The sequence below is a fragment of the Cyclopterus lumpus genome, chromosome 13 (assembly GCF_009769545.1).
Source record: "Cyclopterus lumpus isolate fCycLum1 chromosome 13, fCycLum1.pri, whole genome shotgun sequence".
In the NCBI taxonomy this organism is placed as follows: domain Eukaryota; kingdom Metazoa; phylum Chordata; class Actinopteri; order Perciformes; family Cyclopteridae; genus Cyclopterus; species Cyclopterus lumpus.
In genome coordinates, this window is record NC_046978.1 from 14,269,235 (window position 1) to 14,296,511 (window position 27,277).

General features: G+C 42.2%; 2 protein-coding genes across 7 annotated transcripts; one reads left to right on the forward strand and one right to left on the reverse strand.

The window, feature by feature from the left end:
- Window positions 1–8,991, reverse strand: LOC117741403 (programmed cell death protein 10-like). Of its 4 annotated transcripts, none has more exons than XM_034548434.1 (10): window positions 8,586–8,903; window positions 7,910–8,003; window positions 6,910–6,941; window positions 6,367–6,561; window positions 4,084–4,137; window positions 3,803–3,920; window positions 3,199–3,325; window positions 1,935–2,013; window positions 1,749–1,831; window positions 8–1,394 (listed from the first exon to the last, which is right to left on the reverse strand). In XM_034548434.1, exons 4-10 carry the CDS (start codon window positions 6,454–6,456, stop codon window positions 1,313–1,315), a joined length of 633 nt encoding a protein of 210 aa, XP_034404325.1. In that variant the 5' UTR covers window positions 6,457–6,561; window positions 6,910–6,941; window positions 7,910–8,003; window positions 8,586–8,903; the 3' UTR covers window positions 8–1,312. The 4 variants fall into 4 exon arrangements, with proteins under 4 accessions (XP_034404324.1, XP_034404325.1, XP_034404326.1 ...); XM_034548435.1 differs by having other exon boundaries at window positions 6,854–6,941; XM_034548436.1 differs by lacking the exon at window positions 6,910–6,941.
- On the forward strand, window positions 8,926–27,149 carry serpini1 (serpin peptidase inhibitor, clade I (neuroserpin), member 1). Of its 3 annotated transcripts, none has more exons than XM_034548431.1 (10): window positions 8,926–9,029; window positions 9,571–9,721; window positions 19,073–19,366; window positions 20,461–20,691; window positions 21,017–21,211; window positions 23,002–23,206; window positions 23,914–24,011; window positions 25,347–25,433; window positions 26,032–26,121; window positions 26,243–27,149. In XM_034548431.1, the coding sequence occupies exons 3-10, from the start codon at window positions 19,096–19,098 to the stop codon at window positions 26,317–26,319; spliced, it is 1,254 nt and encodes a 417-aa protein (XP_034404322.1). In that variant the 5' UTR covers window positions 8,926–9,029; window positions 9,571–9,721; window positions 19,073–19,095; the 3' UTR covers window positions 26,320–27,149. The 3 variants fall into 3 exon arrangements, with proteins under 3 accessions (XP_034404322.1, XP_034404321.1, XP_034404323.1); XM_034548430.1 differs by lacking the exon at window positions 8,926–9,029 and adding an exon at window positions 15,922–16,104 and having other exon boundaries at window positions 9,067–9,721; XM_034548432.1 differs by lacking the exon at window positions 8,926–9,029 and having other exon boundaries at window positions 9,067–9,721; window positions 19,199–19,366.
- Window positions 27,150–27,277: the final 128 nt, after the last annotated feature.

Below are 27,277 nucleotides of genomic sequence, written 5' to 3' on the forward strand. Positions count from 1 at the left end.
CAACACACTCTTCGTGACTCTTGTTTAGGAGTTCTTGAGACATTTTATTTACATTTGGTTCAAGTTATTTTTGCCAATAGTCGTGGCAAAAAGAGTCAGAGAGACAGACGGAAACAGAAATGATACATTCATTGTCGATTACATGTGTTTAAACAAAGTCGAGATTCAATTATTCAAATTTAAAAAAACATTCCTGACCATCAGTTTAGGATTGTTTCCAAGTAGATTTCATTTTTTTGGGATAAATACAGGACAAATAGGGAATCCAGAAAAAAAATTATTTCGCTTTTTATCTCCCCCGAGTATAAAAAAAAAAAAAAAAACCTTCAACCACTTCAGTTCTGTGAAAATCCTTTAAATTAAACAGAGAAGGACAAAAAATGTATGTGATTGAACTAGAAAATATATTTTTAAGGGATCCGAAGAAAAAAAACTGACACAAACACTTCCCCAATACATAGTATAGTTCTTCCTACTAAGTTTTAGATTGGGTCATTTTTCAATCTATCTATCTATCTAAAGCATGTGGTCTTTTATAGAGCGGGCGATCAATTGTGAGTGGACAGTAAATGTGAAGACTTGACAGATGTTTCTAAAGTAAAAGGAAAGACAGCACAGCTGCTCGCCCGGGACGGTCGTGTCCGAGATGCCCGGGCCGACGCAGCGCTCACCAGAACCGTGCAGCAAAAGGAAAGAAAATATTGAACACAGTTTCTCCAGATCTTGGTCCTGACAGATGGAACTCGAACATGAAGCAAGCCGATAGAGGCGGGACATAATTTGTCATTTACATAATTACACCTTACAGATCAACATTTTCCACTAGAAAAATTACAATAAAAATGGAGGAAAGGTGCAAACATGTGGGAAGATGTTTGGAAACTGAATACCACTTATTTCTTACTTTTTTTAGACTTGTGCAAATCACCTAACTTTTAAGGACATGGGAAATAAATCACATTTTCCTGAACTTTTTCAGAACCACAGAGCTCTGAACTGAGGGGAAAATATATATATAAAGTAACCGAGAAATATCGACTTGAGAATCTGATAAAAGAACAACAATAAAAGAGAGAATAAAAAAATCCCTGGCAATTACTGTCAAACTAATTTGCTTTGAACATCAAACTACCTGATCTCCCCTCAAAGCCACAGAATTATAAATTATACAGCCCAAAAATAATAAAATGTCTTTACAAATTACAAAGCCTTGTATCACCTACTCTCTAATAAAAACGTCTGTGTGTGTGTCTGTGTGTGTGTGTGTGTGTGTGTGTGTGTGTGTGTGTGTGTGTGTGTTCCTCTCGGGCTGCTACACCACCGTCTTGAAGGCCTGCAGTATCATGTTGGTCTGGTGGGTGAGCCGGTTGGCGCTGACAAACACGTTCATCACTCTGGAAACGAGCGTGACAGAGACACAAGGACACACAAGTCAATCATACAGCAAAGAAACCATGGCAACAATATTAGGATTGATCCAAGAAACACTTTGATCAGGCTGGAATGGAAAATGTCAGGCTTCAGAGGATACAAGCCAGCATGAATCCACAGGAAATGGGTCAAGGGAATTATTCAGCAATGGTGGATTTGATAGAAGGGAAGCTGTGATCAAACGACAACCATTTATATGGCGTGAGCGCGCGCGCGTGTGTGTGTGTGTGTACAGATATTTAATGTGTTGGTAGCTGTGTGCGCATGTTAAAAAAGAAAATGAGCGAACTGAGAATAAACGAGAAGCAGTGTCTTACTTTCCGTCTCTGAAGTAGGTTTTGAGAGTGACACTGAAGCTCTTGGAGTTTTTCACGAACTCTTTCTTCTGCTGTTCCAGTGCCTAACCAATAAGTACAGACAGCCGTTCAGCTCCACTTATTTCACACATACTACATTTGTGCAAATGCATTTTTCTTCTTCTTCTTCTTCATGTATCTACTTACCCGTCTATTGTGATGCTGGTACTTCCTAAAGACCGTATTAACTGTGTCGAGCAGCTCCTTGATGGCACTGGCAATGTCTCTGAGGATGACACACACACACACACACAGATAAGTGCATGAAAAACAATATCTCAAAATCGGTCTGTTTTTTGTGAGGCAGTGATACCGTGATAACCACAGTTCCTTGATCCTGCAGTGTCTCCCTTTCTACCACTTTTCTCACGAGCAGGCTTTCACCTTCAACTTTTTTTCCTCCTGGTATGCACCCGAAATCTGCCATTTCATAAGTTTCATTTTTCAGCATTCCTTTTGAGTCGACTTCATTTCTAAGCCCTCCGCTGAGTAAGTAACTTAAGCAGTGACTCACTAAGAGTATTGAATTCGATCAAAAATAATGGCAAACTGGACCAGGAAAATGAAACGTCTTTCACTTTCCCTCTTTAGTGTGTGTGTGTGTGTGTGTGTGTGTGTGTGTGTGTGTGTGTGTGTGTGTGTGTGTGTGTGTGTGTATATAGTGCAGTGAACAACTAAATAAAATGGCATGCAAGGGACCTTACGGCTTAGTCTTCACTAATCTATAACATACAACGAAATGTCAAATATTAAGATCAACGATTTGATATTTTTACAATTTGGGTCATGTAATGTCACCTTTGAGTTGACATTATTTTGAAACGCAGTGTTTCATTGCGTGTTTATTCGCCCCCCCCCCAAAAACAACGGCTGAATGTGCATACGGTAAATCTAGCATGCAACTCATGCACCGATGCCAAGAGTGTGGAGTGTGCGTGTGATCGTTTGTTTGTGTGAACTCAGACTGATCTCAAAACTCCTCAAAAAGGAACTCCGGAAAGATTTCTTAACTCGTCACTGTCCCATTTTGCTGCACAGAGTGAATTTGCATCTATTTGCACCCACTCATGTCTTCTCTTTGACTTTGCATTCAGTTGCGCCTCGTCCAAAATGTGCCTTTTGGTGCTTATGCAATGAGGGTGTTCCTCACAAAGACACACACAATGCATCACATCTTTGGTCTTGGCACCAAACGATTAACAATGAAGGAAAAAGATTTTAATCACATTGGAATGTTTGGAAAAAGTCATCTGGGGACATTTCCTGGCAATGTTTACAATTAACAAAGGAAGTGAAAAGTGAAACTTTGATATATTATTAAAACTGGTGTATGTTATTGCGCACGCACGCACGCAAACACACGCACAAACACACACACACACACACACACACACACACAGAGCTGTCTTACTTGATACTCTGTAGGAAGCCTCCTCTGTCATTGATCTCATCTGGTATGGTGCTGAGGATGTGTTTCAAAGCTCGGGCTCTCTCGTTCAGCTCCTGGAACTCTGGCTCTCGCCTGTCAATTATGAACTCTGAAAACATCAGGAAGAAGGAAAAAAAAAATACAGATCACAAAACTCACACACACACGCAATCAGCTTCGGGAGACATTGAAATTAAGCAATTCATAACGGCGGTCTACACTGCAAATGTATCGGATAAATACGGGATCAAGTGTGAATGTGTGCAGGATTGAGGCAAAACGTGGTACCATGCAGGAGGTACATTTAAAATTCATATAAAGTGTGTGTATTCATTACTACCATCAATCACTGTACGCCGCGCAAGGAATTCAATTACAGACAGAAATGAAGGAACGCTCAAGAACGGGGAGAGCGGTTGATTTGTGGAGAAACAGCTCCCCCTGGTGGATTATTGTACAAATGGAAGACGAGCAGAGGCTCCACAGAAACCCAAGTGAAGCCAAGTCGGTGGTCGTGCTGGCAGAAAGTTAGTGTTGGCCAGTTTAATATGCCTTGATAATTATTGACCTGCGGTTTCTTTTTTACCTTTCACATCGTCTCCAGCCATGCGAAGTAGAGACTCATTGTAGTCGATTTTTAAGTTCTTCTTCTCCAGTATTTTCATAACGATGTCCTGGGTCAGACCGGGGTTCTCCTTCTCTGCCTTGAAACACACAAATCACAGTCAGCCTTGGTCATCTCTGCGGGCGTTGAATGTATCAACTCCACCAAATCGACAGCCGTTATCTATGATTTGTGATAATTATGAGCTCAAAGATGGCAGTTGATCAAAAACCCACAAATAAAAGAAAACCCATTTTGTTTACCTTTATAATGGCTGCTCTCAAGGTCTGTGCTGCTGATAAGTTCACTTTCTCCAACTGCAAGTTATAAAATGCACAAATACACAAACATAAGCCACAGCGCGCGCACAAACACACACACACACACACACACACATTCCCTCTTATCATGGCCTCTCTTCTGTCCTGAAATGTAATTCTGCAGAAAGCACATACAAGCCGGGAATCCTGCAATATCCAAGAAGGACACCATGTTATTGTCCTGTGCAAAGCTGTGTCTCAGTCCAGCCATCTGTACAATTGGAGTCCATTCGGTTCCTCTGAGCTGATATTCTGTTATCGCAGAGCTTGTCAAACTGTCAATTTGCACACTGTGTACTTCTTTTTTAGACTTCTGCAAAATCGCCAAACTTTTAAGGACATGGGAAATAATGGCATTTTCCTTGAACCTTTTTTTGAACTACCCAGCACTGAACTGAGGGGGGAATTATATAAAGGAAGCGAAGAAATATCGACTTGAGAATATGATAAAAGAACAACATAAAAGAGAGAATAAAAAAATCCCTGGCAATTACTGTCAAAATGATTTGCTTTGAACATCAAACTACCTGATCTCCCCTCAAAGCCACAGAATTATAAATTATACAGCCCAAAAATAATGAAATGTCTTTACAAATTACAAAGCCTCTTATCACCGATTCTCTAATAAGTGTGTGTGTGTGTGTGTGTGTGTGCTGATAGGCGCTGACAAACACGTTTGTCACCCTGGAAACAATAAGTTTATTCCATTGTTCTGAGCTAATATTTTGGTATCACAGAATCTCTCATTTGGTCAAACTACAATTCATGTCTGTCAGGTTGCACTTCGTGTACTCACATATGTTTAAAATAAAATCAATACATTTTCTATCAAGCTTCAACTAAAAGAACATGAAATCATGTTAAAGACACAAAGGACAAACTAAAGATCGGTGCAGAGATCAGACGTGAGACGAGCCGACACGAGGCCTTAGGCTATAGTTTAGTGCAGTTTAAACTTGTTTCTGGTATTCCATGTGTTTATTGGAGTGTGGCCAGACAAGAAATGAAAGAAGAGAAGAACGGGGTGGTGGGGGGTGTAGTGTGAGGATTGCATGGTCAGCATCACAAACCCAGCGGCCACCAGGGCCCCAGAAAACTACTTTTCAAAGCTAAAGTTAGAGGGGTTGTTTTTTTTAGTGTGTCGCGCTGCACAAACTTGGAACATTTTAAAAATGTAACACAATTGCACAAACACAGGCCAATTAAAAACCACGAAGACAAACTACTCTGCACTTGAAGGCCACTGTGCTTTTGTCGTCTGGATGTTTGCTTCTCATTCTCTAGTGTTTATTTGTTCAGTTTTAATTGTTCTCTCAACCCCTCTGATTACACAAGATTTGAATAAAAAGTTGAATAACTGCTTGCCGAGCTTTCCAACGCAGTACTCCTATCCTCTGTGGTACAGTATTATATCCTATGCATATTAATGTGTGCCGTTTGTTGGCCTGTACGCGAAAAGCATACATGAAGGTTTTAATTTGTTTTCAGTAAAATCAGGGACGGAATTTGTTTGATGAATTATTATGTTTTTAGGAAGGACCAATGTTTTTCTGTCTTTTGATGCATCACTTGCTTCATCTGCACACTCCGGCATCATTTAAACCTCTGTTGTATTTGATGGAATTTCAATTTTGGATTTGTGTCGTTAATATTTGTACCTTTTTCAGAATGCTGAGCCGGAGAATTGAAAACAAGGCTTGCTCCGCGGCTCTATGGGGGGTCTACTCACAGCTTTTAGCTAAATGCTAATCAACAACGCTAAGATGCTGAGGTTTAGCAGGTTTAATGTGGACCATCTTTGTTTGGCATGTTTGCGCTAATCCCAAAAGTACAGCTGGAGCTGAGGAATGTCCATTTGGCAGGTATTTTGTCATATGGAAACGTAACTCGTGGCTACAATTACATTTAGACCTTACTATTATGGTGGTGGATGAAAAGTTAGGTGAGCAACGTTTGTTTATTCCATCCTTTGGTGAACATGAGTATGTGCACAGAATTTCACTGCAATCCATCCAATAGTTGTTGAGATGTTTTTCATCAAAAGTAAAAATGTCCACACTGTGAACGTTTGAACCTCGGACAGAATTAAATTAAGAGTAAACCTGCAGCAGCCTTTTCACGAGACACACTTTAAGACCTCGTCTACTTGACCTGAATATTTAACACATATCCACATTTCTTTTTCTTTTTTTTGTGTCACGTAAACGGACGCTCTGCATTCCTCACCTGGTTGAAGACGGGATACATCACGGTGTAGAGGGCCATGGAGACGATTGCGGCAGCGTCGGCTTCATTCTTCGTGTCCTCCATGGTCATCCTCGACCAATCAATGGCTCTTTGTCTGCGCGCTTGTCCACCAATGCCAGTTTTACCTCATATAATCACTCACGGGAGCCTGACAGAATGGGAGCAGACCAGGACCTGAAGAAGAAGAAGAATGAGGTGGAGGAGGAAGGCAGGACGGGTTAGGAGAGACGGACGGTGATGGATGGACATGACAAGAGGAAGGGATGAAAAGAAAGGTTCAATTAAGTGTGTTTGAATGTTCATGCATTGAAAAGAGGGGACAGAAAGTTTGGTTAGTCGGAAGATGGAATAAACTAATAAAACACATTAGAACATGTGTCCCCCATTAGATGCAATATAAGCTGTCTGCCACTTCCCAGAAAGTCTTTCAGTCACAGATATGATCGTCACATAACAGCCACATTACTGAGAGGTGTGTGTGCTTCACTGTTCCACTGGGTCCAATGGTGCCATGAGTCATACCTCAATAAGGAACACCCTCTCCAGTACTATTGCTGCAAAGAGAAATATCACTGTGATAAATATAGAACCTTGGCAAACATGTTCAGGGATTTTTCTTCTCCGCCGGTGAAAATAAGAGTGACATGTCTGTGATGCCTCCTTTCATTGGCCCGTGTTGCGTCACTATGCTGACACCTCCCGGACCAGTTCTTCCTTCGCTTTTGTTTGTTGCGCGACACTTTTACGTTGTCTAACGTGACGCCATTTTTCATTCTACTCATCGTAGGACATCCTTTTGGCACGCAGGGCCGGGGCACTCACTTTAGTACTTCATGTGTGTGTGTGTGTGTTCTCGTCTCTTCATGAATCCAGTGAGCCACCACGCGAGACGCTGACCGTGACTTTATAGTCCTTTCTAACCGCAACTAAGAGGGCTCTTATGTTTATTAGATGCTTTATTTCCCCCTTGGTAATACCCACTATTACACACTCATCAAAAATGTAAATTGTAATTTGTAAGCTGACTTTCTTTCTTTTTATTGCAGTTAACTAAGTGAGTTAATTAGAAATTGCGGTCGCTAATGACGGTAGCTTAGACTATTTAAAAACAGAAGCTTTGTTTGTGCTAGTGATGGTTCGCTCTGACCAATGAGTGGTCTGCAGTGTTTAACCCTCGTGGTATCGGCTCAGCTCGCTTTGAACCTTGACTGAGGGGGCTCCAAGAATGGAATGGTTCTCTTGGTACCGCCACCCACAACGGTTGTGAATGGGAGTTTACATCTAACTACGTGTGTAACTTTGACATGAACAAAACAAATGGGTGCGTTAAGGTCATTAGTGCAATGTTCGGTAACTCCCAAAATACAATGAATCCTAAATGAATGTGTAACGGTCTGTCTTAGCCCAACATTTCTCACGTGGATGGAGTAAACTGTGAAGCCCGTAAAGGGAGGGGTAACGGTAGAATCTCTACATAAAAGTTTATACCATACCAATTCTATATAATATGTATATGGCTCACCTCCGTGGAACAGAAATATGAATGAATGTCATTAGTTGGAGCCGTGCTTCGCTTCACCAGCCACGACGAGCCAAATGCCAGTCAGGACAGACGTCTGTTAGACAGTCAGGAGTCATTTGTGCAAAACATTTCAATTACACATTGAAGAAAAAATAATAATAATATAATAATATATATATATATATATATATATATATATATACACATGCACGTCTAGCTCATCTCTACCTGTGTTTGAAGCCACCAGGGCAGAGGTCTCTAACGTGACCCCTAGATCATGGACCAACAACTCATTGTGACGTGTACAGGTGGAGCACCATCACCGTGTTTACTGGGGCTGGTAGTTTTGAACCGAACTAGCTTGCTTCTTCCTATTATGTGTTCGGTAAATCACTACGCGGCTAAGTTAGTTCTTCATAGAGCAACTGACAAAGACTCTTTACCCCCCCCCCCCCCCCCACCCCCCCCCCCACACACACACACACACACACACACACGCACACACACACACCTTCGTTAATGACACCATCTTTGTGTGGACAGAAGGCAACTGAGGGGATGCTACAGCGACATAACTACTGCAACATTACCACAACAAGTTTGTCACAACTCGGAAAAAAAGAAAAAACACAAAAGCACACACACACACACACACACACATCGCCGGTTCACTCACCGGTGGGCAGATTGTTCCTGACTGAAGAGAGGGGATACGCGGCGTGCAGATGGCCAGGAGGTGGCTGGTGTTGTGGTAAAGCGAGCAATACCTACAGGTAGTGTTTAGCGCTACCGTGAGATTAGCAGTTTCGAGCAGGTGATCAACTCACGTCGCGGGTGCCCGGTGGTAAAACGGCGGAACCGTGAATCGTTCCTCTACGTCAGACGGGTGGTACGGTAGTTTGCTGCAACAGACGCTTCTTGTTGTGGTTTTGGTGTCTTATTCAGGAAGTTTTCTGCCCGACAAAAGCTGCAGACAAGAGCCGGGGGTGGGCGGTGTCGCGAGCCGCCCGTCGGTATCGCAGGAGAGGCTGCTTGTAGTTCTTTCGGTGAGTCTTCTTCGTGCCTCGCGACTGCAGTGGCCACCGGAAGAGACTTCAAATCCCACAGAGGTGCAGGACAGGTGGTGTATTTTGTGACGCTTGCGTTGACAGTGCTACGCACGGGCATTTTTTTATTTTATTTTTTTAGCGCTTATTCGTAAATAGAAAGTGTATATAAAACGTATTTAAAGTTGAGTCAGAGCAAAATAATGTAGGTTAACGCGGCACGAAATTAACTGTTGAAACGTAGGACAAGAGAGTTCTGTGTCGATTACAAAAACATTGTATTTCATTGCAACGGGTTTTTAAAATAGCCATTCAAGTTTAATGTACCTTACTGGCCGATATTTCTGTGCATTAAAAACTGCATGAACTGTCGTAGGGGGCAAGTTTCATTGCTGTCCAGAAAAACTGGAGGGCATATACATTGAAACAGATGGAAAATAAAACAAGCACACAATTGAATAAAATTATTACGAATATGTGACACGTGATATGTCAAACACAAAGCCGCGTGAGTATGGTCGAACCCCTTTTTAAACATACCATAACGGTCAAGTATCCTGCTCGCTTAAACAAAGACGGAAGCCGAAAGGGGACTCATTTCGTTTCATATCGAAGCTCTTTGTTCGACGTTAACTGGACCAATCGGCGTGGAGGGGGGCGGAGTCTGCGGCAAATGAACAAGCAGCGAGCTGAGGCGCTGGAGGAGAGCAGCAGAGAGAGAGACCGCACACAGCCATCCATCCATCATCCCTAACACCGTTTATCGGTAAGAGCCGTTTTATGCAATAACCTACAACTGGTTCAGTCACAAAGCCTGCACTGATTTATCTGAATGACATTATAGGATAACAAACCTTAACTGCTCAGCTTTTGCAGGATAAAACAAAGATTTCGGAGTTTGTCCATTGAATTGCGTGTTGCTGTTTTTTTAAAGCTGTTGGAATGTGTTGGTGTAATAGGGATTTTTATGGTATGGTATAAAGGGATTATGATGATATAATCAACATGTGTAGGCTTTTAATCAGGGGGCGGGTGGAAACGCACATTGGAGCCAAACATATTTCTTCAAGCCTATTGATTAAAGCCTGTGTGTTCACCACCCAATACTATTTATTTTTTCTCGGTGGTCTATGATTGCAATGCTTGTTTTAGTTGTTGTTGTTGTTGTAGTTGTTGTTGTTATTCTCACTGAAAACAAGCTCTGTCATTGCAGTGTTGTTATTGTCCTTGAAATACAGGCAAAGGCGCAGTGAGTGAATGTCTGTGAATTAACGAGGCAGATAGCCTGGTCCTACCCTATCCGCACCCCCCAAACACACACACACACACTCACACACACACCACTTGTTATTCCTTCATGCAGGTCTGTGTATGTTTGTGTTCATGGTGCTTTTTCAGTTAAAATACGTATGGCAGACCCGGCAGATTCAGCTGGTTCACAAAATGCATATTTTGTAATTCCAAGCAAACATCTTATGATGTAGCTTATTTTTATGCCATTGCACCTCTGTTTAAATCCTATTAATTTCATAGCGATACCATGTGGGGGGTGGGCATCAATCATATAGCTGAAAAATTCAGTGTTGCTTCCTCTCATGTCTCATTCTCTCAATCCACTATGATCTCTTTATCTCTGCAACTAAGATAATGACCTTCTTAATCCTCATTTGGGCCAATAGTTCTAGCAGCTCCATATTCAGAAAAGCAGCATCCCTTTCAGTCATAATCTATTAATTCCATATGCAGCTGAATCATTAAATCTCTGCCTGTTATAAAGCCTGTTTCCTCCCAATGCCCTGCTATGGTGTTAATGTGTGTGTTTCCTGGATATTCCCACCGAGCGCTGCATTAATTGCATTTCAATAATTAAATGTCTTTCAAATCAGCGTAGCGAAACAAAATGAGGGAAGGGAGAAGCAACTGACTTCGTCTGAACACTTCCAAGCATAACCTTGTTGTGTGTGTGTGTGCGCAGGAGTGTTGATGTTTTTCTGTCAGTTACATATTCTGCTGTGAATATAATACTTCATTTATAATAAATATTGCGGTTGCCAATAGATACATTCTCTCGGGCTAGAATTAAACCTTTGATTTGCTGCAGTATGAAGTGAGAAATCAAAAATCTAATTGAATCTTTCTGTCCTGAAATACATTTATGGCCATGCTGAATTTATATTTAATGAAAATGCAGGGAAGCAAAAGGTGGGCAGTGATCATGAAATACTGCTATATCCAGAAATTACAATTCAGATACATCACATTTGCCATATGATACAAAAACATAAGAAAGGTGCGGGTAAACTATATTTCAGCATTTCTTTATCGGCATTTGTTCTGCCTTTCCCTTCACTTTGTAAATAAACACACACAGTCGCACCACCTGCCGGTTTGTCCCCCAAACATTCTGCTGCAGCAAAGACACACAGGTCACTTCATTCCTGTCCAGTTAGGACGCGAGCAGAGAGAAAGAGGGCAGGAGTTATGTCAGGGAGTTACAGAGAGAGGACATCTAACGAATGGAAATCATGCGTTCACTTGAATGAATGCAACCAACTGCGAGTGGTTAATATCTTAAATTAAATACAGCCACATTGAAAAAAAACATCAGAAAAGAGACCTCTAAAATGAGAAAATATATATATACATATACTGAATTTACCTTTTAACACTCAAAACAATTATTTTGAAATGGTATGTGTTTTTTTTTTTGTGTGCAAATGGTGGATATTTGATTTCTCTACAAATCTACAAATATTGCTAATTTAAGGGAAATTGATTGCAGGCTTTTCAGCCTTTTCCAGTCTTTCCAGCATTAACTTATGGTTCACAAGCACACACACCATGGAATCGATCCCGCTGATTGATTGGTGCACTGAGGAGTGTAGAAGAGTGTAGAAGAGGGACGATGACAGACGAGAGACAGATCTCTCTGAGGAGGACAGTAAAACAGTTGAAGTGATGTCGTAATACCCATATGTCCCCCGTCGCTCAAACTCTACGGCTCAAATATCAAATCAATTTGAATTATTCTCCTAATTGTGCCTCTTGTCTCTCTCAATCTCTTCTCAATGTCCACACCTGTTCGCTGGCGAACCCTCCACCTGCTGATGAGAGGCACAAGATCACAGTTCAGTTTGTGGGCGATTCAAACACCCTCATCATCACCCTGCCGTCTTTCTGTCATCACTTCTTATTCAGCATCGCTCATCCTTGTCTCGCCTTCTTACCTCTGTCAGCCCAAACACACACACACACACACACACACACACACACACACACACACACACATTCCCCCCACAGGACTAGTTGGCAGTGAACCTTCCTGTGCTCCTGTGTCTCCCTGGTCTTTAGTCCAGTTGAAAAAGTCCAGTCTTTTCACTTTTACCATTGACCCCAAATAGAGGCCGATCCAATTACAGCTCAAGCCTCTAGCACTTCCACAGCTCTCTGTGTGTGTGTTTCTGATATAGGAACAGAAAAAGGACACTGTTGAGTGTCTTGGCAGAGCCAGTCATCCATCTTGCCGTGCTATGCAGGGGGTCGTTAGATATCGTTGGCTCTGAATCATAGCTGGTTACTGCGTGTGAGCTGCCGCTATTCAGCTTCAGTGCACTTCCTGTCTCTGTCTATCTGTCTCTTTTTTTATTTGTATTGCGTCTTCATCTCTTTTTCAAATGTCCTCCACACACGTCTAACTATTTTTTTGTTGGTTTCTGTCTCTGCTCGTCCTTTTTTTCTTCTCTCTCTCTCTCTCTCGCTCGGTCTATTAAACTGTCATGCCTCTTTATCTCTGTGTGTCTCTCCATCCCATTGGGTGTCTTTGTTAGCGGGGATTAATAAAGGGTTGTTAACCTCTGTTTGCCCTCTGTGGAGTGTACAGTGAGCATCCTGGGACTTCAGGCTGGTTCCATAGCACGGTGTGTCATTTCCTAACAAGGGGCTGATTGAGCTGCGGTATAGCTGAGGAGGGGCCGTAGGTAATGTAGTCTGACACCGGGATGGGTCTAAGCTGCATGGGTCACATTAGTTTGTTTAATGGGCTGTTTCTGTACGTTTAACAGGTGCTAAAAAAAAACAATTGCTACACCCAGAGCAAGCACCAGAAACCCAATGTGCTGTGTTGTGGGTATGATTGCAATGAATCAGTGCTCACACTCTCGGTGTGAGGTACTGTCGAACTGTGGCTATTAAAGTATTGAATCAATTAGGGGTTCTCTTTCCACCAGTGGCCGTGTATATTAAGGCACATATATCCTGTTGCCTTCTTCTCAAATACAGACTATATAGTAATCAATAACACATTTCTCACTCGATAATACTTTTTAAATGCATGAGGAAATTGAAATCCTTGAATTGGACCCTGAACAAAAGAAATGCTGTCAATGACCCTAAAGTCTACTTCATAAGATGATGCAGTGTTTCCCTCATCTAATCTGTCTGGAACCTGCTGGTATTTGAACTACAATTGAACTAAACTGAACTAATTTGAGCTGTCATGTGCATTATTTAAAGGAGCTGGTATAGGGATCACTATTATCAGCTTATTTAGCCTCACCTTTTAATTCCTGATGTGCCACCTCCACCATTGTCAAAGTTGCACTGTTGACAACTGGTCCCTTTTCACAGGAGATATTTTGATGTGTCGCAGTAGAATACTAAAACAAACCATTGATTAAATCAGAGCCTTTTTATTGCAACACGGAAAAATTATGCTTCATCTTTCGCGGTATAACAACAAAAAATGACAGTCGGCACTTTTTAAATTACAGTCACCGCAGTCTGCAGACGCATGGATGTCTAGTTTAATGTTGTTTTGATCTTCAGGCTTCTTTGGTCATTAAACTGCTGTTGCATTTTATTCTAAGATGTATGGTTTATTACAAAGCAATTAAATGAAGTGTATACCCCTGACACAATGCATTTTATATTTTAATTATATAAAAAAGACATGAAACTGAGTGACTATGCCGGTAGTAATTGTTGCTTTGGGGGGGGAGTGGCTGCAAACTGCTTTTGAAGTTGTTGAACCTCAGAGGGTTTTGCTTTAAATGATGAACATGCACAGTGTAAAACCATGTGGTTGTTAACTTACCTTCTTAAAATGGCACAGTGGTGGATTACATTTGTTTTTATCAACACCATTAATAAGGACAATTTGCATATAAATAGATGAACATTGAAATTGAAATTCTGATCATTCTTTAGGATTTTGAGATTCTACCAGTGTGGTTATGTGTACTGTAGTAGATTGTCTCATCCATTACCGAGAGCGGAACAGACAACTTGATTGATGAATTGTATTCATGTTATTGGACACAGTAATGGAAGTCCCCGGCCGGCCACGGGGCTTTAAAGCTTCCTTTCTCCTCGACTGCAATGGAGTCAAAGACTCTCGTCGTAGGTTTTATTTCAGCTTCACTGTGTAAATCTGCTGCCTTGGGACTCGTCACATCAGCGGGTGAACAAATAGGTGGGAGACTGGTGTCTCGTCGAACTGGGGGAGAAGTGAGACATCCGGAGACATGTGTGATTTGAGATTAATGATGTAGGTTTAATCCTTTTCAGTGCGAGTGTTCTTGCGTCTTCTGGCACTCGTCTCGGTTCAAAACCAGAACAATACGTATAGAACACGGCCGCTGCGGCGCCTCCAAGGAAAACTCAAAAATCATGAATGATTATGAGACTCTATTCTCTCCGAACTGCAAAGCCCTTTTATAAGTTAGACATCCTCATGGTGAGATCGGACCAGATTACTCTGCCATTTTTAACAGAGTGTCCATTCGCAGGAATTCACAGACGTGAGGGCCTTTGAGCTTCGGCAGTTTGGAAGTGTACTCTGATCTGAAGTGAACCAGTGTGCAGAGATTTGAGCTGGAGCAGAGAAGAAGTGGGTTAAAGGGGGAGATACTGTTGGGAGACTTTGCTGCAGCTCCAGTGTGATCCCTTCCAGAGGGAAGAAGAAGAGCAATAGCTTGCCTTGTCTTTGAAAAAGGACTGAGTAGAAAGTCTGTTTGTGTGTGTGTGTTTTGTGTGTGTGTGTGTGTGTGTGTGTGTGTGTGTAACTGAGTGACAGAACTGGAGCTGGTGTGAAGAGTTCTTGCAAAGAGAGGGGTTAGACAGGAGTGTGTGTGAGAAGGGAAAGATAGTTTATCTGCCTATATGGAAGGAGGAAGATATCTTTTAAAGGGTAGAAATTCTCTCTGTCAGCTTGTCAAAATGAAAAAATGTCCATCACTTGCAGTTGCTTTGGTAACCTGGGCTCGGAAGTGTGTGTGGAAATGTGTACTTTGGGCGTGTGTGTGTGTGTGTATGTGTGTCTGTGGATCTGAACCGTGAACGAGGATGTCCATGTTTAAAAAATTCCCCCCGGCCTCCGAAGCATGCCGTCTCAAGGTGTTGGGTTTAAATGGCAGTAAGGATTAACGTACATTATGTGGATTTGGCTGACGTCGCATTTTAATTGTGGAAATGTCAACTGCCGATCTATTCTGTCCGAGAATTAGGATTACACGGAGAGATTAGAGGCTGCTTTTAAAGGCCAGCGAGTTTAATTGCACGGAATTAATCAAATTGTCCGGATTAATCTCTTGCGACTTAAACCATGAAAGATTTTCCGACATATTCGGTTCTTTTAGTCACGACAGAGCATTTTTACAGCTGGGCGTTGGGTTTCCCCGCTTACCTGTGAGGCATGCTGGGAAACCCACCTGAGCAGATTGGAGCCAAAGTAGGACTCTTAGTCATCAATGGCCAAACTGACAAAGTGTGGGATCCTCTTGCAGACGACGTGCCACAACTCAAAAGGTCAGAATGGTGTCACCGTTACAAGTGATAGCCAGCCGCACATGGTGTTATTATGCACTCGCGCACGCACGCACACACACACACACACACACAGTTGCACACACAATGACGCTCCACACTACTTTGCCTGGCTTACCTGCATGGCTGGGTCTTTCCTTACAGAAAGCCGGGCTGTCTGTCTCAGAGAAGTTCAGCTCCCACAGCTCGGAAGGTCAAGAACATTGCCTCCATTTACACCTGTGCCAGCCTCCCCCTCCTTTCCCTCGGCCTCTTTCTCACCCTCTCTCTGGGTCTCTCTCGCTCCGTCCTCAGTGACACCTGACATGCGAGAGCAGGTGAACACAGGTGAGTCACTAACAGTTGATCGACTGCTCGTCAGACACCAGGTTTGTGCCTCCGTGTGTCATTTGATCGTTAATGCATCAAGGATATTCCCGTGACATTAACCACAACTTCTGCCACGCGGATGGACCATTGTTGCTGTGGAATAACTTAATATATGAAATTAAATATGAGACAGTATTTCTATCAACGGACTTCATCCAATGTGTCCGACTCTAATTCTCTTTTTTTGCACAATAAATGGCTAAGCTATATGTTTTTGTTTCTGTCAACAAATCCCATGAAAAGAACCAAAATCAATAATGCATCAGTCCATCTCTCAGCACTTTTTGACTCGCCCACGTGGTCTCTGGCTCAGGGCCCATTTCAACCGACTGAAGCTGTAACATTGTAACGTTGTTCAGCAAACGTTACTCAAACAAGCTTAAATAGTGGATTTGTTGGGGACTAATTTTAGAAGTGTTTCAATAAAAAGATAACCAGCTTAATCTTTTTTAAATATGTCAGAGGCCACCATATTATATTTATACAGGATGGCGCAAAACTCCACAGATTGTTCACAAAGTGATTCCACGTGCAGAAAAAAACCCTCTGTAAACCGAAATGGATTTCTATTTGCTGACTCAAGGGGATGCAAATCCATCTGGCAGCTTGGTCAAAGCCATTCTTGTCCAAAGCAGTTTGTCAGAATACTGACAGACGGAGAGCGAACAAGATGAAATGTTATGTGTCAGTTCGGGAGGACGTGAAGTGGAAGTGACGTGTGGCGACGTGTGTGTTGAGAATGAGGGATGGAACCTCAAATCGTACGGCCTGTAGATGTTGCTTTCGGGTTAAGGGTATCGCAATAGTCTGTCGTTTTATTATTGTTATTGTTAACCAATCACAGAAGACCAGAACCGACGATGATAAAGCCCGGAGCCCCTCTTGTTCTTTTGAAGATGTACATCTTTAAAGACGACTTGTAAATCTATAGTTTAAATCGTTTAAAACTGTAGTTTTAGCAAACAGTCGAATCAAAATAAACTTCAGTGCCCATTTTCAGTGCCACATGTGGATGTATTTGTAATAGTTTCTGGACAACAATGGGGTCTCTAGCACAGGGGAATATAAGCTTTGGCTACATGGACACAAAACACAAGGATCAATTAATTGTTGGGTTTACTCTGTTCCTGGAATTAGTTGACAATGAAGAACAATTTAGAATATCATCAGACTGATCCTTTTTTAAGGGATTTGACATTACTGCGTCCCCTCTGCGTTGTGTGTCACATGCCACAGCACAGCAATGGAAAGGACAGTACACAACAGGACGGCTGCGGCCCATTGTTGTTGTTGTTGTTGTTGTTGTTGACTCTCAGGTACATTGTGAACACAGTCCCCTGCCCCCATGCACATACAGCAGCAGCCAGCAGATTCCAGTCCAATTGAATCCTTTATACAAACTGTATAATGACAACAGCACAGCAGAGAGACAAACAACACAACACATGTCCATGTGTCATTTCCCCATTGCGCCACATCTCTCTCTCTCTCTCTCTCTCTCTCTCCTCTCTCTCTCTCCTAGGCTACACATATTATTATTGACTTTTTTTCTTCTTTTCTTTGGGCAGCAAACAATGTTGCCTGGCAACAGCAGAGCCCCAGAGAGATGCTACAGTGTGTGTGTGTGTGTGTGTGTGTACATTCCTAGTCATGTTACGTGTGTGAAGCACAGGGAGGGTTAAAGAGGCTAAAAAGGCAGGAAAGTAGAGCAACGAGAGGTGGGAGGAAGTTGCTGACGGTAGATAACATACGGATGAGAGGGACGGGAAGAAGAAGGCGAGGTGTGCGTCTGCATGGGAAGGATGGGAGGGAGCGAGGGAGGTAAAGGCCGCGTCCTTATCAGTCATTCTGTGCAGACGGGAACTCATCCATTCACATTCAAAGGCTCAAACGCACACAAAGAGCGAGAGCAGATTTTGAAGGAAAGAAGCTTATTTAACTCCCAATGATAAGAATGGCCATAAAATATGTATGAGCTCATTTAACAGATGTGGTCTGAGCAGCGATGCTGACACACTTGTAGTTACCGCACATTCGTGTTGTTAATGCACTCTCACAGTCTCTCTCTCTCTCTCTCTCCACCTCCTTCTGTCTGTTATTTCTGTGCACAACTGCTTCTGATTTTTCTCTCCCTCCCCCGCCCCCCTCTGTCCTTTCCTTCGTCCTTTCGCTCTATCTCTTCCTTTGACCCAATGCCCTTTCATCTAAATTCATTTTTAATCCGTAACGTTTTTTCTTTTTCTATCTAATCTCTCCCGTTTTACCCCACGCTTTCATTTTTCCAGCACTATCATAGCAGTTTCCCAGTATTTAACACGGCCTTTATGACAAATAGAGTCCTCTTTGTACACCTGTGCGAACAAGTAGAAACTGTTACAGGCATGTTTTCATGAATGCGTTCCTCTTTGGAGCTCACTATTTAAATTGGCAGAATGTTTGACTGACAGATGTTTTCTCTCTCTCTCTCTCATTTTGCCCCTCCCCACATTCCTGCTATCTGTACTTTCATCTCTGTCTCCCTCCCTTCTAAAATCCTCTTGTCCTTCATCTCCTTTTTTCTCCCTTACACAATAATCTTCTCTACGTGTATCTCCCCCCCCCCCCCCCCCCCCCCACTGCCTCCTTTCTGAAATCCTCTTCTCTCCACCTTCCCCTCTCTATCCTCTCTGCGATCCTCCTCTCCCCTCGTTTGGCTCCGTCTCTGCCCAAATCATTTCTCTCTTTCATCTCGTCTTCCCTCCATTCTCATCTGTTTCCCGTCCTTCTATCACCTCTTTGGCTGCCCATCCATCTCCACAATTACTCATTTCGATTAATCTTTTCTCCCTTCTGTCTCCTTTTCTCCTTCTCTCCATCATCACATTCAATTTATCATTGGTTTCTTTCCATCCAACTCCTTCCGCTCCATACATCCCTCCTGACTTAGCGATCTGAGAGGTCTGTGCTGCGATGTTGATACTGGAAGTTTTCTCACCGCTCCTCCTCCTCCTCTCCATCCTGTTGCCGCGCTACGGTTGCTGGGCGGCGGACATTCCGGAGGACACTACATCAGAGTTCTCGGTCAGACTGTACCACCGGCTGCAGGCGGCGGGGGATCAGGATAACATCATTTTCTCCCCGCTCAGCGTGGCTGTGGCCCTCGGGATGGTGGAGCTGGGGGCCAGGGGGGCTTCACTGGAGGAGATACGACAGACTGTAGGATTCAGCCACCTTCTGCCAGGTAAAACCACTTGTTCATAAGGTTAGAGTTCTGTTAGGTTCACCTGTGCTGGGTGAAGGAACTTGTATCCAAATTAAGTGAAAAGTCTTTGACGCAAGTGTCTTTTTACTCACTCATATTTGATGTTGCATATTTGATTAAAGTCACATGAGTTCAGTTTACTCACTTGTTTTACTCGGGTTGGGGGGAGGGGGAGGTCTAATGAATGAAAGATGCTAGTTGCTTTATGTTTAATGTAGGATCCAGTTTTTGGAGCTTGACCCATCATATAGATCATAATATCTCCCACCTACTCTTAAGAAGCGTACCCCGTAAATATATTATTATTATATAACATTATATATATGTGTATATATATATATATATGTATATATATATACATATATATATATATATATATATATATATAATCTCTACATACACACAAACATGCGCATGTGCATGGCTCCACGCATACATTAATAGACAAGTTTCATTTTCAGAAGAAAACAAAACAAGTGGCAGATATAATAGCAGTGAGTAATGTATATGCTCAAGCAGTCAACAGCCAGTTGACTTTTCCATCTTTAAAGGTGTAGGGATTTCTTTTTTTGTTACGCCTATTACTATTTTCTAAAGTTTGTTAAACATTGAAAAATGTATACGTTGTTTTAATGGCCACGAGTTCCCTTCACCCTTAAAAATAGAAACAGAGAGGTGAATGACACGAAGAAGGTGCTCTGTGAAATGTGAATAAAGTCGCCAGTGGACGAAATGATGAGCGCATTCCACTAAGAATCAATTCCCACTTTGACGGAAGTACTGCAAGTTTAGATGTTTTAAATGTTCACAATATGTGCCTACATTTGAACTTGAGATCTTAGCAGCAAGAGATGTGCATCAAATAACGATAGTTACGCTCTGATATAAAATGGAGCTTGTGCTTCGGTTCTCATTTATTTGTATTTCCAATGCACAAGATCATATTTTTGTTTCTATTGCTGAACCATGAGGTTAGGAGGTTAACAAAAATACTGCACGGCTCTTTCCCACAGCACTCCGTACTCTCTATGCACAGCTACATTCTGAATGTGTGCCTCCCCTCTGTTCTGCAGGCGGGGAGTTCTCTTTGCTCCAGAACCTGACAGCGGCGCTGTCGGACGATGACACCCACTACGTAATCCGATTTGCCAACAGCCTTTACCTGCAAGAAGGCGCCACCTTTAACCCTGAGTTTCTGCATCTGATGCGGAAGTACTTCCGGGCCGATGTGGAAACGGTAGACTTCAGCGAATCGGCAGCCGTGGCCGAGCAGATCAACAATTGGGTGGAAAATCATACTGAGAGTGAGTTTGAGGGGGGAGGGAGGAAGAAAAGGGAGAGATGCAGATGAAAGGAGAGAAGGAAAGGAGGGCGATAATATGGATATGTAGTAACGCCTACAATCCCTGCATTACTGTTAAGTGACATGGAGTTACACCATTACCTGTTTGATCACATCATTGAATACAACATACAAATTTAGTGAATATATTTCCAACCGTCAGTTGCACAGATCTCTAGTTTGATCCTCATTAGCTGCATCACAGCGGGCCCCGTCTGAAGGCGAATAATAACTAATATAGACCCTGAACAAATGTACAAATCTGTGCAAATCATCCCTCCTCCCAGGTAAGATCCGCGAGCTGGTATCAGCAGAGGACTTCAGCAGCGTGACCCGCCTGACCCTGGTGAACGCTGTCTACTTCAGAGGCTCTTGGAAGAACCAGTTCAGGCCAGAGAACACCAGAACCTTCTCCTTCAGCAGAGACGACGGCTCTGAAGTCCAGACGCTCATGATGTACCAACAGGGGGACTTCTACTATGGTAGGGAGGAGCTGGGTTTTTCACTGCACTTGTGGCTCTTTTTTTTTAAGCCCTTGAATTTCAGCTCATATTCCCTGAGGTTATTTAAAATGTTCATCTTAGATCTGAAATATTCATATTTCGAGGGTTATTCCTGGGGAAGACTCTTTTCTGCTCAGTGAGCTACGCATCTAAAATCTTCACTGGCACAAACTCCTCCTGGTACATCTGTTTGATTTATTCAAACATTTTGAAAGCTATTTTGTTAATGTCACACAATATTAGCGGTACTATGGCAGTCTGTGTGATACATTAGGATTTGCTAAATCTGTAGAACAAACAACGCTGTTTCATTTTGTTTTTCTGACCCTACACACACACCTGTGTTATGGGGTATTTTTAGTGATATCTGCTTCTAAATACAGGACATCTTTTTTGGCCGATGTTGTGCTGATTTTTAATCATTTGGAGTAATGTCAAGTCACGGTGAATTTCCAAATATTTCTGAAAAAAGTCATAATCTGCCTGCTTTGGAGCACTTTTATACTTTTGGTGTATTATGGTGTAGTGCCAGCACTGTGAGGTGTAAGAGTACTGGAGTCCTGCAGGTTGGCTATAAATAATGCGATTCCAGTCTGTCTTTTCTGCATCTAGTCAATTTTTTTGGTTTGACATACTGCCAAAGATGATTACATCAGCCTTTTACTGCACTGCTACTAAAGTTGGCGCGTTTTAGTTATTTTGGTGCAGTCTGTATGTGTGTAGTGAGATTGCACTTGCGTGCGTGCGTGAGTGCGTGCGTGCGTGCGTGCGTGCGTGCGTGCGTGCGTGCGTGCGTGCGTTGCAGAACAAGGACATGTCCTCGGGGAGAAGAGTCTGATTTTGCATTCTCATTTTGAAGCACAATCATGTTGGATAAGTCAAATGTTTTGGGAAGCCACACCCCGCTCTCTGCTGCAACGATGCCTCGCTCTGCATCAGCAGCCGCATCACATGGATGATGAAAGATGATAAGTCTTTTTGTTGTAATTTTCCCTTTTTTTTTTTATGAAAAATAATGTGACAAAATTGATATAAAGCCTGGGAGTGTTAATTGCTCTATAATCTCCATCTTGCAATGTAAATATCTAAATTGGTAAGATAAGCTCATATATAGACTTAGTTGGACTTGTTTTGATTGTAAAAGGATTATCTCAACTTGACTAAGAAACACTGGCTCGCTTAATTCAAGTAAACGTTTGTGGGCTTATCTTGGTGAGATTTTTTTTTATGGGTTTTGTTTAATTATAATAATCCGCCTCAAGACTGAAGATATCACTTTCTCAGCCTCCGTAGCATATCTGTATGAAGATATCAGCACTTACAGATGTTCATGTGCATAATCACACTTGTTTCTTGTGTGGAAACGTGTATTTGTGTGTTCATCCAGTATATGCAAGGATGCGTTCCCCCCCCCCCCACCGGCCCCGCCCGAGATCCCAGATTGGTTTACCAGGTTTTTATTTCCTGCCTGAAGACAGTTAAGTGCATTCTTGTGTAAAAAGGACATTGCCTTCCTGCATGCTTTCTACACAACGTAAATGGACAATACATTTTCACACCAAGTGTAAGTAAAGCCTTTTAATTTAAGCACCAGTGTTTTTTAATTAGTGCATCAGGGAAATGACCACACGCGATGTGATCAATACAGTGGATCAATGTGCTAGATGCGCCTCAGCGAGCTTCACAAACCCAGTGCACGAGGCACCGTCACATGGGTCCGTGGTGTCTTTCAAACGCATTTGCATTTGCGCACGTTTCCTCCCCACCAGGCGAGTTCAGCGACGGCACTCAGGAAGCCGGCGGCGTGTACCAGGTGTTGGAGATGCCCTATGAAGGGGAGGACATGTCCATGATGATCGTTCTGCCTCGGCAGGAGGTGCCACTGGCTTCCCTGGAGCTCATCATCAAAGCACCACTGCTGGAGGAGTGGGCTAACAATGTCAAACGGCAGAAGGTGGAAGTCTACCTCCCCAGGTGTGAGATGACGCACTCAAACACTCACTCGCTGCTGTACAATATCTTCCGTTTGTGACGTCACTGTGCTTGACGCGTGTGTTTTTGTTTTATTTTACTCAATTTCCCTCAGCAGGCCTTGTTTGCATCAAATACCTACAACATCTTGTTGTTGATGCATTACATTTCCCAGAATACAAAGCTCATAGAGAATGTAATTGCAGTAATTGTTGTTTTCAATCTTGTCAAAGGAAGGAGCCACAATAATGCTCGCAATATTATTGTTTTTCCTATTAAATTGCATCCTCCATCATTGGAACTCTACGATTGCTTTATTGATGTTGACGTAAAATGGCAGATTTTTCGTTCAAGGTTATGCTACAAACAGTTAAGAGGGAGAGACTGTTTTGGGCTATTAAACTCACATGCACCTGCACTGCAAATATGTGAGGAAGACAATGTATTTAACATTTGTCTAATTCCATTATGCATGGTGAAATGTTATTTAATAACCACCACACATTGATGGACCATGAAGTCTTACACAATCACTTTTTCCTTTAAAACACAGTGACGCACTGTAGTCATCATGCATGCAATGTGACGACAACTGCTAATAATTAAGCTAATGCCACTGTGGTAAATTACAAGAAAATGCACAATATGGCTTTTTGTCCACCTAATTATTAATCTGTATCTGACTTTCTTAAATGAATCTGATTCTTTAGGTTCAAAGTGGAGCAGAAGATCGACCTGAGGAGCACTCTGCAGGAGCTAGGAATAAAGAACATCTTCACCAACGATGCTGATCTCTCGGCCATGACAGGTAACGCTCCGCTGTGTGGAAAACCACACTGCAGTCCTTCTTTCTTTGCTCCTTGTACTTGTTATTTCCCTTTTTTTCTCTATTAATTTGAGCTGAACGTGACAATCCCCCTGAGTTAATTGAGGGGTTATTGAGATCACCTGTTGTGCAAGGTGTGGGGACGGGGCTCCTAATTCTGAATTGAGAGCAGCTTGGTAGGTTTCCTCTCTTAGCCAATCAGGATATGACAACGCTCTTTCTGAAGAGAGGTGGAGAGCTGTGTTCTCGAGGCATTCTGACCCTCCTTCCATATGCACACTTTTAACTTTTCAGATTTAGGATGATTTTTGAGCGTTTTAGAAGACATTCCCTCTGTGTTACTCTCAGGGCTTTTCACCTGTGTATATTTCAACCTTTATACACAGTTCATTCTTATTAAAGAGGCATTTATGTTATTGTGAAAACACAAGAGGTTTCCTTCTCCCAGTCAATATTTCTCGTATTATGGGGTTTGGAACTCTCAGGCTAAATTTGGAGAATCAGTACCGCCGCAACGAAATATGTGACACATACCCATAGATTATTATATAAAACACATAGAGACACAAATAGAAGGATAAATAAACTCCTCGAAGGGTTCACCATGAGAAGTATATTTAATTTCTGCTTCTCGGCTGCAGTGAAGTTGCCTCAGGTACTTTCTCAGGTAACCAAGGTAACTGGCACCGATTGGGCAGGTCAGAGCTGTCACATCATCCTGTTAAAAATAGATCAAGAGAGAGAGGGAGATGTATACATGCTGTAAAGCCAGAGAGACATACATATTTTATTTGAAGTAAAGATATTAATTAAAATAATGATAAAGGTCAGTGAGGAGGATTTGAGGAGCTTCACACGCTCTAGCCTTCTAGAAAACAACTGGACTAAAGCAAAATACCTCTTAATAAGCAAACGGGTCAGGTGGAGATATAATTATATTGTGAAACACAATCTCCAAGCTATCCTGTACTCCAGAACATCTTGTACTAGTTCAACATGTACTCTGAGGACATGGTTTATATATGGAAGGTAGATAAGAGAGCGTATTTTAAAATGTGCTTAACCAACTCGGAAGGATTTTCTGTCCGAGCAGACGGCACTTTTTTCAAACGGGACTGAACTGTGTGTGTGTGTGTGTGTGTGTGTGTGTGTGTGTGTGTGTGTGTATATTGTTGTGTTTACTAATATGTGGGTGTGTGCTATTCTGCACCCTGAGCTTTAAAAGTTTAACACTAAGAGAGTGTAATTCTCAAATTCAGTCAACATCACACCATTGTAGCATCTCACACTGACTGGTCGTCTGTGTGTATGTAACAGATGGTAAGGACCTGTACATTGGGAAGGCCGTGCAGAAGGCTTACCTGGATGTGACAGAGGAGGGGGCCGAAGGAGCCGTCGGGTCAGGTAGACTTCATCTTCTTATTCTTCATCATGATCGCCCTTAACAGTAACATTACCACATGTTACATTTACTTAGTAGGCATGGGTCTCTACGGTGACTTTCAATTCAATTCAATTCAATTCAGTTTATTTTGTATAGCCCAATATCACAAATTACAAATTTGCCTCAGAGGGCTTTACTTTATACACACTGTATATACTTTGCATTCTTTTTTCATTTTCATTATTATTTAATTTTCTTAAATTTAATATGTCCTGCCCTGCTATTTTATTGTACATATTGTAACCATGTGTGCTGCTGCTACAAACAAAGTTCACCCTGGGGATGAATAAAGTATATATATATATATATATATATATATATATATATATATATATATATATATATATATATATATATGCATCTATCTAACTTCAGGATCACTAAACACTGCCCCCATCTGTCAGAAAATAACTGTGTTGTTTGTTTCCCTCGTTCTCTCTCTCTCTCTCTTTCTCTCTCTCATCTCTCCTCTCTCTCCCCCTCCCCCTCCCCTCTCTCCCTCTCCGCCCCCTCTCTCCCCTCTCCCCTCTCTTCTCTCTCTCTCTCTCTCTCTCTCAGGTATGATTGCTCTGACCAGGACTCTGGTGCTGTATCCGCAGGTCATGGCTGATCACCCGTTCTTCTTTGTCATCAGAAACCGGAGGACAGGTATGAGCGTCTCGGTGCATGCAATTGTGCCTCCGATACACAGTGTGTGTGTGTGTGTGTGTGTGTGTGTGTGTGTGTGTGCCGTGGCCTGACTTTCTATCCGTTCCCTCCTCTTCCTCAGGGTCCATCCTCTTCATGGGCAGGGTCATGACCCCTGAGGTCATCGAGCCCAACGACCATGACTTTGACTCCATGTAACCACCGCGTGAGCTCCCTCGAGATCCTGACGTCATAAACGCTACCTATCCTCTCTATCGCCATCTTCAGCTGTCTTTTATACTCTTGACAAAAAGATATACAAACTGAATATTATACGATATATTATATATTGAAATAAGACATACGACATATGATGTGTTTTGATACTGGAAGCTTTAAACTCCTGGATACAGACATGCAGGACAAGGAGGTTGTACATATTCTCTGGTGTATGGTTTGTATATGAGAAAAGACGAGAAGAAGAAGATATGTAATCCACGCACAACCCCTTTAAGTTCAGCCGCTTCGTGCTCACTTACGCAAACACACAAAAACTGTTTTCTCTCTACTTCTACAATATTTACTCTTTCATACTCCAGATACAGTATGTGCACACTGTAGGTTTCACACTTTAATTATATCCCTGTACATTTGACATTGTGTTCTATAAAATATACATATATATGCTCCATATTTATTGCAGAATAAACATGTGCAAACATTTTGTCCCAATACACTGAATCTTAGTAATGTATCTGTTCCAGAGAGTATTCTAGTAATTGTTTTTACACTGTAGGCACATGGCTTAACTGCTGATGAACTAATATGCCTTATCATATCTGAGTGGTTGATTAAGGCGCAGCTGGGCATCTCACAGGTGAGCAGAGGGGACTGCGTGACTAAGGCGGGTTGCTATAGAGACGGCCTGGAGCATGCAGGCGCATTGAAAAAGATCTGCGGCACTGTTTTGGATGTACATACAGGGAGAAACCGTAACACCAGCTGTATTCAGTCTTTTACTCAATAAAAACATGAATGTGTTCCCATTAAACAAAGATGGTGTCCTTCTCTCTTTGCATGGAGGTTGTTTTTATGTTTTTTTATTAGGTCAAAGCTTTTCTGAAGTCAAGCTGCATTTTAAAGGGCAGTCCAGCGCGAGGCTTTCACAGCATTTAAG